At 46.1% G+C, this 10,803-nt stretch overlaps 2 protein-coding genes and 1 long non-coding RNA gene across 4 annotated transcripts in view; 2 read left to right on the top strand and 1 right to left on the bottom strand.

Moving 5' to 3' along the window:
- The first annotated feature begins 219 nt into the window (after nucleotides 1–219).
- HOXD10 (homeobox D10) lies at nucleotides 220–3,514 on the top strand. Its single transcript, XM_027637167.1, has 2 exons — nucleotides 220–1,001; nucleotides 2,388–3,514. Exons 1-2 carry the CDS (start codon nucleotides 260–262, stop codon nucleotides 2,663–2,665), a joined length of 1,020 nt encoding a protein of 339 aa, XP_027492968.1. The 5' UTR covers nucleotides 220–259; the 3' UTR covers nucleotides 2,666–3,514.
- Nucleotides 3,515–5,161: 1,647 nt separating this feature from the next.
- On the top strand, nucleotides 5,162–8,487 carry HOXD9 (homeobox D9). Of its 2 annotated transcripts, XM_027637516.1 has the most exons (3): nucleotides 5,162–5,312; nucleotides 6,729–7,331; nucleotides 7,741–8,487. In XM_027637516.1, exons 1-3 carry the CDS (start codon nucleotides 5,309–5,311, stop codon nucleotides 7,980–7,982), a joined length of 849 nt encoding a protein of 282 aa, XP_027493317.1. In that variant the 5' UTR covers nucleotides 5,162–5,308; the 3' UTR covers nucleotides 7,983–8,487. The 2 variants fall into 2 exon arrangements, with proteins under 2 accessions (XP_027493317.1, XP_027493316.1); XM_027637515.1 differs by lacking the exon at nucleotides 5,162–5,312 and having other exon boundaries at nucleotides 6,432–7,331.
- Nucleotides 8,488–10,446: 1,959 nt separating this feature from the next.
- LOC113944423 overlaps nucleotides 10,447–10,803 on the bottom strand; it is a 1,861-nt gene continuing 1,504 nt past the window's right edge. The window contains exon 3 of the long non-coding RNA XR_003526674.1: nucleotides 10,447–10,642. This is a non-coding gene — a long non-coding RNA (uncharacterized LOC113944423). The remainder of the gene's footprint in view (nucleotides 10,643–10,803) is intronic.

The raw sequence follows: 10,803 nt of genomic DNA, 5'->3' as shown, positions 1-10,803 counted from the left end.
GGAAAGGACATTTTGGGGCGGAATTTGAGGAAGAGAGATTGTGTCCTGGGGGCGCTGTTGACCGCGGCGGGGCGCGGCGGGGCGGCGCGGCGGGGGCGCGTCAGCGGCGGGGCGCGTCAGCGGCGGGGCGGCGGGCGCTGCCATTGGGCCCGCCTGTCATGTGGTAGCGCGGAGGCATCCGCAATTACAACGGGAATGTTTTCCTAGAGATGTCAGCCTACAAAGGACACAATCTCTCTTCCTCAAATTCCGCCCCAAAATGTCCTTTCCCAACAGCTCTCCTGCCGCTAATACTTTTTTAGTAGATTCTCTCATCAGTGCGTGCAGGAGTGACAGTTTCTACTCCAACAGCGCCAGCATGTATATGCCACCTAGCACAGACATTGGGACGTATGGGATGCAAACCTGTGGACTCCTTCCGTCTCTGGCTAAGAGAGAAGTTAATCACCAAAATATGGGTATGAATGTACATCCTTATATACCTCAAGTAGACACTTGGACAGACCCGAACAGATCTTGTCGAATAGAGCAACCTGTTACACAGCAGGTCCCCACTTGTTCCTTCACTACAAATATTAAGGAAGAAAGCAATTGCTGCATGTATTCCGATAAGAGATCCAAACTCATTTCTGCAGACGTCCCTTCCTACCAGAGGCTGGTGTCTGAATCATGCCCCATTGAGAACCCCGAGGTTCCCGTCCCAGGATATTTTAGACTGAGCCAGACCTACGCCACTGGGAAAACCCAAGAGTACAATAATAGCCCTGAAACGAGTTCAACTGTAATGTTACAGTTAAACCCTCGCGGCAGCTCCAAACCGCAGATATCTGCTCAACTTCAGCTGGAAAAGAAAATGAATGAAAACCCGAACAACCAAGACAGCACCGCTAAAGTCTCTCAAGTGGAAAGTCCCGAGCCCAAGTCCACGTTGCAAGAGGAGCGGAGCTGTCTGCCTGAAGGCTCCGTGTCCAGCCCAGAAGTCCAGGAGAAGGAGAGTAAAGGTCTGTATTACCGAGTTTAAGCCGTGCCGTGGTGTAACTCCAACACGCCAGCACCATAAAGCACGCTCGAATATACTAACGAGCATCACAGCCATCACATTTAATGCTAAGGAGTATCGGGCTGCAGGTGCTGTCTCTCTGAAGATTTTGGCAGGCAAAAATGCCACACCAAATGGTCCAAACATTTTCCGTAGAGATCTGCCTCTCCCGTGCATGCAGACCGCCTCTGTGATGCGGGGAATATAGCCGTGTGCTCCCTAATGCGCTGCAACAGCCAAAAGCAGCCCCATACCTCTAAAAAAGCAGGTCTGGAGGTTGTAAAATACGACCACCTCAACTTTTTCTCTCCTAGTATTTCACCTTTTTTATTTTTTTCCACTGAGCCTTACTGCGGTTTGATTGCATTTAAAGTTAATTACCATCCTCTTAAAATAGGTGAGGAATAGGTGCTACAAGGCTGGGTAAAGTTCGAAACAAATGCACAATGAAAGCAGCAGCCTGCTATCTGCCTGGTCCAAAGGCTGAATATTTCAATGTGGTGCTTTAGATAATCTTAAACTGGTCTCCAAAAGTGCACCAGCCTTGTGAAATGCTTTTGAAAGCTAAGGGCGGTGGTAATCTGATTTTATTTTCCCTCTGAAAGTGCACTAGAGCCTTTCTTTTGAGCGGCGTGTATCGAAGAATCCAAAACCGGGATTTTTTTCTTATCAAAATGTACTTTGCAACCTCTAGGTCGATTTTTACCCTAAGTATGCATTAAGAATTGCTTTATCTGAATTGTATTTAGTAGCCCAGGTCTAGGCTGATGTGGGACAGATTTATTTCTGGTGGGGGAAAAAAAAACTAAAAGGAAAATGGAAAAAAAAAATCCGAGACAGAGGGTGGAAATTTCTTGTGTATCATTTTGGCTGGGAAACTGTTTATGTCTGTTTATAGGTGTGCTTGTGTGATTCAGCTGATGTGTGTGGGGATGCTGCTTCAAAATAGAGTGTGAGACTATTTTGTAATTGGAATATTTTGGTGGCAAGTGTCGTGGGAGCCCGAGGCGGCCATGGCGAGGCTAGACCCGTTAAGATGTGTTCATGGGGCGGATGGCAGGTTAAATACTGTTGAAATGTTAAACGCCGGCCGAAAACTTGAGAGACCCTTACTGGCAGGGGCAGGAGAGCGGGGCGGCCACAGAGCAGGGTGCAGTGTGTGGAAACGGGCGAGCCAAGGCTGGCAGCAGGTCCCCTCCCTGTGCCCACACCTTACTCGAACCGTGTTTAATGCCCACATCCACCATATCTGCCAGACACTGCACAGGAGGGGTCATGGCCAAGGGTACACTCTAACAGCCTGAGGTATTTTTGATTTTTTTTTCTTCTTCTTCTCTGATTTTGATAGAGGAAATCAAGTCTGATACTCCAACAAGCAATTGGCTAACTGCAAAGAGTGGCAGAAAGAAGAGGTGTCCTTATACTAAACACCAAACACTGGAATTAGAGAAAGAGTTCTTATTCAATATGTATCTCACTCGAGAGCGCCGTCTAGAGATCAGTAAGAGCGTAAACCTCACTGACAGGCAGGTCAAGATTTGGTTTCAAAACCGCAGAATGAAGCTCAAGAAGATGAGCAGAGAGAACCGAATCCGGGAACTGACCGCTAATCTGACCTTCTCTTAAACCCTAACCCCGGGGGGGCACCAGTGAGGAGTGGGCACAGCACCGCCACTTGCTAAAAGCAGGAGAGACTCTGGCAAAACCCGGCATTTTCCAGTTTTTTGTTTTGTTTTGTTTTATTTTCTGATAGAATGTGACTCTTCGTCCTTCTTTTAGCGCTGCAAGTGAATATGTATTACTATGATGAGTATATATAAAACCTAGCACGTGTAATTTATTTTTGTTCTCATCGTAATGCAGGGTAACTATTATTGAATATTATCATTTGGTCTTAACTTATTGGAACTGTCGAACATCCAAGCAATGTGACTTTTTCATGTTTTTACTAACAAAATGGTATTTATGTGGGGCTGTTACACGGACCATAACATTTTGAGTACATTCAATACTTTCAGAAAAAGAGCAGGGGGAAACTGGGGGCGGGGGGAAAGAGAAGCACATTATAATGTAACTATTCTCGCAAATGAACTTAGAGATTGTCCTTCGTAAAATGGAATATTTCCTTCTTCTCCATTGTAGACATTTCCTTGTGGTGCATATGTGGAATAGTAGTCGTTCAGAAGCAAATTGTCCTTCTTGTGCATGTTCTGTTTGCATGTATAATGCAATAAACTCTGTAAACTACTGCGGTTCCCTTGGTTTTCTACAAATGTTTAACGCAGAGATCCAAGTTGGTGTCCTGATCCTTCTCTATCCACAGCTTTTTGGACTGGTGTACCTTCTTTACCATATTCTGGTCTTTGTGTGTGTCTGCCTAGTTTTCTTTCTTTCTTTTCCTCAATTTTTCCCCCTTCCTTTTTTTTTAAACTTTTTTTTATTTTTTTAGGGGTAGAGTGGAGACTGGGCCGGGAAATTATGTAAACCTAATCAATTTATAAATGTCTGTAAACAATTGATTAATTGATAAAATGTTGTGTGATGTTCACAGTCTGACAAACTGAATGAAAGAAAAAAAAAAGAGAGAGAAAGGAAAAAAAATGTTGTAAAATATTGTGACTTAAACTGGGCGTCCTCATCCAATCAACTCGTAAATGGTAAGTGATAAAAAAATATTTCTACTACAAGCTGTCAGGAATATGTGTGTCATTTTATTTGACGTTCGTATGTTGATTTAAAAAAATATCAGTCACTGCGTGCTTGCAATGTGTAGGCTTTGATTTCGTGTCTTTGCTCGCTAAAAAAAAACCAACAAAAAACCAAAAAAACAAACAAACAAACAAACAAAAAAAACCCCCAAACAACTCCAAGAAACACAACAAATGCAAAGCTAGTTATAAGTAAGTGTTAAATAGCTCAGTTTTTGGTCGGCTCAAGAGCTTTCAGAAGATGGTGAATGGAAAAATATTCCCTCAAAATGTTCCCAACATCTGGCAAGGCTGCCTTTTTTGAGAAGAAATGCTCCCTAGCCTGCTTACAAAAGTACACCAGCCTCTTCAGACCTGCTTTTGTCACCCTGCACCGTTTCTGTTTGCTCAGAGCTTGTTTTATTTCGCGCAATTCCATTTTAGTAGCACACATCCAGTTAATGACGTTCACGACTCTTAACCCTTTCTGTACATAGCTGAAAAATGTTATTAGCAGGGCTCTGCGCTGGAAGCTGAGGAAGGGCATGCGTGTGTGAGAGCGGGTGAATGCCCGTGTGAGCAGAAATACTAGGGAGAACAGCAAATGTCTTGCAAATGAACATGACTCCAAACTGAAGTGCAAATACTTGGACATACTTTCACCTTCAAAAGGTACTGGAAAAATAGTGTGGCTACTGTTGGCGCTGGGAAATCAGCTCGCTCACAATCAACGCCCATTCCTCCCCTAAGCTGTTTCTAAATCAAGAAATTAAAAGCAAGATAGTGCCAATGTTGTCCGACTTGATGACAGATCCTGCTCATAATTCTATTGGTGGCATTCTGTTTGCTCTCTTGCCGCTGATATTTAATTTAAGCCAATACTTCCTCATGCTCACGTTTATGCATAGGGCTGAAGCATATATTCCTCAAAGCAAGGCATAATCATTTTGAAGCTGCGAGAGCTGCAAGCACTTCGGTATTTTGTGCTTGTTGTCCTTTTGAAAACAGCAAAGCGATGCCCCAAAAAACTATTTATATATTGCATACATTTAAACGGCCTTTTCTTTTCCTTTAAAGATGTTCACTACATCACCAAAGAAGTTTCGGCAGTGGGAAGTAAATTTCTGACTCCATACCAAGTGTTTAACGTATACAAAAAAGGAGGCTCACTCTAATATTCCTACTTTACCACCTTGTATCTGTGTGAAGCGAGGGCAAGTCTTCGCCATACCACAAACCCTGCTTCTAGAGAACAGTGTAACACAAGTTATAAAATCGCAGAAGAAAATGCTAAAGTCAGATGATCAAAAAAAAAAAAAAGGAAAAGGAAAAAAAAAAAAAGAAGAAGAAAAAGGAAGAAAACAACCTAAGAGAGTAATAAATCATTAAATAAACAGGAATTTCAGTCCCTTCCTCATAACGGCTCGCGAGTAGGAAGTGTTTTCCCAGCGCTGCTGTCCGTGCCCTCGGCGGGCTGTGCTGAGGGCTGTGCTGTGGGCTCGCCACTAACTCTCTACGTTTCCTCCAGATCCCGACACAGCCACCATCCCTCACCCAGGAGAGCAGGCGTGGGCAGAAGACCATGGGTAATTCAGTTTTCTATACTAACCGGGCACCGTTTCTCTCGGGGAAGAAAAACCAGGCCGGGAGGGAGGAGTGGGAAGGGAGGGGATGGAAAAGAAAGCAAAGTGGGCACGTAGGCATTGAACGTGGCTCCTTCTGAACTAGGGGCGGAGGAGACAGCTCTGCCGGCGAGCGGGGGTCAGCCACAGCCCCGCTCCCCTCTGCGAGCCAGAGCCTGCCCGTGGCCCCTGTCCCTGCCCGCGGCCGCCGCGCTGCCAGTTCGGGGCCAGGCGGCCTCCTCGGGACTGCCTTTGCCCGCATCCCTCCCGGGCCGCACTGGGCGCCGTAAGGGGGCTGTGTTGGAGCTGTGTAGCCCCAGAGGCCAGCAGATACAGGAGCATGTGTTCAGCCACACGCCAGTTGTGCTCGGAGACACAGGCTTTGCTGTTTCCATCCGTCCATTTTATTAGGGACACATTAATCTATAATCAAATACACCTCATAAAATTTTTATTGAAAGGCATAAAATCATTACAGAGGTCTTCCACCTGTTTTAAAACAACACAATGGGCATCTCTTTTTAAAAGTGTATCCTTTCTATGGAAACTTTCTATCCGGGGGTGGGGGGAGCGGATAATAATACCCGCACATGCTCTGAAATATGGAAGTACCGCAATGTGCTTTTACTGTAACATTTTCCTGTTTTATGAGAAGTCGTTACAGTCCCAGCTTGCGATGGTTTGTTTTTACAGGCAAGAATCCCCCTTTCCCAGCGGGTTCCCTCAGCAGCTTGGAGTGTGATTAGCAAGCCAAGGCTGTTGGATTTATTTAAACACCCTGTCTCTCATTGATTAAGAAATGAATGGCAGAAATCACTCAAAGGAGGTGAAGAAATAGTCCGCACCCGCCACGGTCGTGGGCTGCCAGCGCGGCCACGCCCGCCGCGCCCCGGGCAGGCAGGGCAGACAGGCGGGCAGGGAAGGCGGGCAGCGAAGGCGGGCAGGGCGGGCGGGCAGCGAAGGCGGGCAGGGCGGGCGGGCAACTAGGGCAGGCAGGCAGGCAGGCAGGCAAGCGGGCAGGGCAGGGCAGGGCGGGCAGGGCTGGCGGGCAAGCGGACAGGGCAGGCGGGCGGGCGGCCCCGGCGCGGTGTGGGCGCGCAGGCGGTACAGCGCGCTGTGCGGGGCCGCTGTTGATGATGATTTTTTTTTTTAATCACAGCAGCCCCAGTTTAGCGGATTGATTTACTCGCAGTATTGGTAAATATGATCACGTGGGCTCCGCAACCAATGGTTGAGGGTTGCAGTCTGCAAAATACTACGATTGTTCTCCGGGAGGGTATCATATACAGTTAACAGTGTAACCTTTTATATGACTAAGAGGGGAGCCTAAAATGTCGTCTAGTGGCACCATAAGTAACTATTATGTCGATTCTCTCATAGGCCATGAAAGCGAAGAAGTTTACGGGAGTAGATTCGTCCAGGGAGGTCACAGTGCGACCTCCAGGCCATCAGGTGTTGCAGAGAGTTCAGATTTTTCCTCTTGTAGCTTTGCACCAAAATCCACGGTGTTCTCCACCTCCTGGTCCGCGGTTCACCCTCAGCCGTCTGCGGCAATGACCGGGATCTACCACCCCTACATGCACCAGCCCCATTTAGGGGCAGCCGACGCTGGCCGCTACGTGCGCTCCTGGATTGAGCCCTTCCCGGGCTTCCCGGGCGGCGGCGGCGGAGGCAGCAGCAGCAGCGGCGGCTCTGCGTCCAGCTCCGGTTCCTCCAACGGGCGCCACTACGGGATAAAGCCGGAGACGGGAGCAGCCGCCTCCTCGTCTTCCTCCTCCTCTTCCTCCTCCTCCAAAAGGACTGAGTGCTCCTCGTCTCGGGAGTCCCAAGGGATCGGTGTGCCCGAGTACACGTGCAGCTCCTTCCTCCAGGAGCCCCGGGAGAAAGCGGCTGCCGGCAGCTCCAAGGACCCCGCCGCTTGCAGCCACAACCCCAGTCCGGGCAGCGATCTGAAGGAGGAGAAACAGCAGCAACTTGACCCAAGTAAGTAAAAAAAAAAAAAAGAAAACAGAACAAAACGGGGGGAGAGAGAGGAATAGAGGCAGAGAGAGAGGGAGAAAAAGAAGGAAAGAGAGAAGGAGAGAAAGAAAGAAATTGCCCCTTTGATTTATTGCCGAAACCTGTAAGGCTCGAATGTGCAAAACTGATAGTTTTACTAACCTATAAAAACGTCTAGACGCCTAACCCAGCGCAAGCAGCAACAAGCACCCATAAAAGACTCCACATAACCACCTACCATCAAGACATCATTTGTACAGTAAACAGACTGGGGCATTAAGGCTTTTATGATAATTCCTCCAAAGTTGTGAAAACAGTCCATCCTTCGTTAAATTAATTTAACGACCTTTCTCTCCCCCCGCCCTCCATTCTCTGTATACCTCCCTTCTTCCAGATAACCCTGCAGCAAACTGGATCCACGCTCGTTCAACGAGGAAAAAGCGTTGTCCCTACACAAAGTATCAAACTCTGGAACTGGAAAAGGAATTTCTCTTTAACATGTACCTCACCCGAGACCGCCGTTACGAAGTAGCTAGGATTTTAAACCTCACAGAGAGACAGGTCAAAATCTGGTTTCAGAACAGAAGAATGAAAATGAAAAAGATGAACAAGGAGAAAGGCAATAAAGGAGACTAACGCTGGGGTAGAAATGTAGTTGGGCTTTATTGATTTAGTTTTGAGTTTGGGGCTTTTTTGGGATGAGGGTGGGCTTTTGGTTGTTGGGGGTTGTTTCGGTTTTGGATTTTTTTTTGGTTGGTTTTATTCTTCCCCTGCACCCTCAACTCCCATACATTTCTCCTCCTCCCGCACCACTCCACCCCAGGGACTTTAAATCAATCTGGTCTTTTTTTTTTTTTTTTTTTTTTTTTTGGGTAGAAGTGAAACGTGGTCTATGTCATGTATTTTGCGAAATTTTGTCTTGTTCGCCAACGTGTTTTGCAGAGTCGCTTAAACCACCCCTCTTCCTTCCCACACCGTTTAGATGATGATATTGTGAGTGCACGTTAGCTTTGGGAACTCTATCTGATGTTAAATGTTTGACATGTTTCTTAAAAGTGATGTAGACTAGATAGTTATTTTGCCAAAATAAAGGTAAGGAAATTAACTATAATTACGATAATAAAACATATATTAAATTACAGCCACTTAAATCAATGGGAGTTGCTGTGCTGTCCACGATTTATTAAGAGGAAATCTTTCCCCAAACCTCTGCTTTCTAGGTCTGAATCCTTCGCAATAGATGCCACAGCGAGGCCACGAGCTGTCCCCCCCCCCACGCCTTTAGTGCACTATTAGGAAGTTGTCTCACCCTCGGAGCCGCTCACCACAGGCCTCATGCCTCCTGGTCCCCCGGCTAGCTGCCACCCCTGCCCCCGGTGACTGTTGTATTAATTAACCACTCCGTGTCTCGAACTACGGACCTGTTGTAATTGTTGTCAGTTATTACACAATAAAGTCTGCCGTGACCGAACGACAGCGCTGCAGTGAGAGGAGAAATCTGTGCGCCCCTCGCGATGCCCTCTGCGCCGCCGACCCTGCCACGCAACCCCCGCGCAGCCCCCGCAGGCCGAGCGCGACCAGGCCGGGGCCGCGGGAAAGCCCGGCCTCCGGCAGCCACTAAGGCCGGAGGAAAGTCACTTTTCCTCCGCTTCGCGTAATAGACTTTTGCTGTTAGAGGTCAGTGCGGAGAGGCCGCGTAGGTGCGTCCGCCGCCGTACCGTTCCCGGGCCTCAGGTACCAGCGCTCTTTCGAGCGTTGGCGATCCCTTGGGATCATGTAGGAGATATTTCCACATGGGTGCTCAGGAGCCGAGGAAGCAAAATTATGCCTATTCGCTTAAACATTATTTTTTTATTCCTTTTATTTTTCTTTGTCCTCTCCCGGTGGGTCGCTTCCAGCCTCTGTGCTCTTAAGCCGGGAGGCTTGGAAGCTCCGGGGGGACACGGCTGCTGCCAAACGTTCGGCTTTGTTGGCTAGAGCTCATTTAGCAACGCGCCTCATGCCTTCTGCATTTATAAACACACATGACTTTATCAAGATAATTGAGATGAAGTTCATTGTAAAAAAATTGCTTTGTTTAAAGAGCAACCATTAAAATGAAGGACCCGTAAATATTTACGAGCAGTTCGGTTAATTCAAGATTAAGGGGACAGCTGAGAGACCTGGTGTTTAATGTTTTTTACCTCTGTAAAAAAAAAAAAGAAGGGGGGAAAAAAGGCAAAAGCAAGCACTGCCAGGAAAAGGTGTTGCATTGCTTCCCATCCATTGTCAAGAAGATACCTATAATTCTTTTAAAACAGGAAGAACTGTGGTATAATAAAACCATTGAGATGGCTAGACGTCTGGACCTAATGAGTTTACGATATGCTATGGCACTTTTCTTTGAAACCACCTTATTTTGATGTTTGTGTTTGTTAGGGGGAAAAAAAGGCAAAAAATGCAGACAAACTAGGTCTTAAAACCTTGGACTATAAATTTCAATGTGTCAGCGTTGGGCCAAGGCAACAGACTCAAAAAAGACCCGAAGGTCATGGAACTGAGAGATTTTACAAAGTCCACTTATTTGTTGAAATGTATTTTACCGGATATTCTACCGCAATGAATCCTACGATGCCAGCCTCTATATTTTCGAAAATACCCATAGAGGGGGATGATCTATAACAACACGTAAACAATATTCTTCTACACAACAGTCCATTATGCTGATTCCAACAGAGTCTCTGTTAATAAATTTTCACCAAACCCAAACCATCTTTTTAATATTTTATATCAGGAAGACTAGCAGATTTTACCTTGTGTATTTTTTCCTTTTGTTTACCTGTTTTTTAATATGGCGTACGATTATTTCAAAATAGCAGAAAGAAAACCAAGCGTCTCTCTTGAATGATGGAATGCAGTTCTTCTATGGAAATTACCTTTACTGTCAAACTGAATAATTTAATTCCTACCCGTTGGTTGTGTTAATATGTGTTTGCACGTATGCACAGTCTCCTGCACACGCATTATACCGAATAATGCACAGGCATGTGTGGTGAAGGAGGGGGTGAACAAAGATTCAGCTTTACTTTCGTTTACATAAATCAATTCATAAATACATAAAAGCAAGGGAAAACAAAATAACATCTTCAAGACAAAAAAGTATAACTCTGAAACTACCACACATGGAGAATTCGTGGTGTAATATGTGGGGAAACATGATCGAAAACGCGATAGCAGGCATCTTCAAAGCTCAGGCGTCCTTTCCTGGTTGCCATGTGTAAACGAGGCGCGTTCTTTGTATGCAGTTCATTATAGCTCTGATAAAAAAAAAAAAAAAAAAAAAGGAGGGCCACCAAAAGGTGCAAAAAAAAGGGTACTTTACACGCTTAACGACAAAAAAAAAAAAAAAAAAAAAAAGGAAGAAACCCAACCCAAACTCAGGAAAAAAGCAGAAAGCAAAGGAACAGTCGCTCATCAC

Source organism: Corapipo altera, unplaced genomic scaffold, assembly GCF_003945725.1.
Source record: "Corapipo altera isolate COAL_440 unplaced genomic scaffold, ASM394572v1 45, whole genome shotgun sequence".
Lineage (NCBI taxonomy): Eukaryota > Metazoa > Chordata > Aves > Passeriformes > Pipridae > Corapipo > Corapipo altera.
The sequence above is the reverse complement of the archived record's forward strand: the minus strand, read 5'-3'. Positions and strand labels throughout refer to the sequence as shown.

What these genes read in the sequence shown, in the direction of transcription:
- HOXD10 (XM_027637167.1), top strand. Translation starts at nt 260, where the DNA reads ATGTCCTTTCCCAACAGCTCTCCTGCCGCTAATACTTTTTTAGTAGAT. An exon ending in CCAGGAGAAGGAGAGTAAAG is followed by an intron (nt 1,002 to 2,387) that starts GTCTGTATTACC and finishes TGATTTTGATAG; the next exon opens with AGGAAATCAAGTCTGATACT.
- HOXD9 (XM_027637515.1), top strand. Translation starts at nt 6,680, where the DNA reads ATGTCGTCTAGTGGCACCATAAGTAACTATTATGTCGATTCTCTCATA. An exon ending in ACAGCAGCAACTTGACCCAA is followed by an intron (nt 7,332 to 7,740) that starts GTAAGTAAAAAA and finishes CCCTTCTTCCAG; the next exon opens with ATAACCCTGCAGCAAACTGG.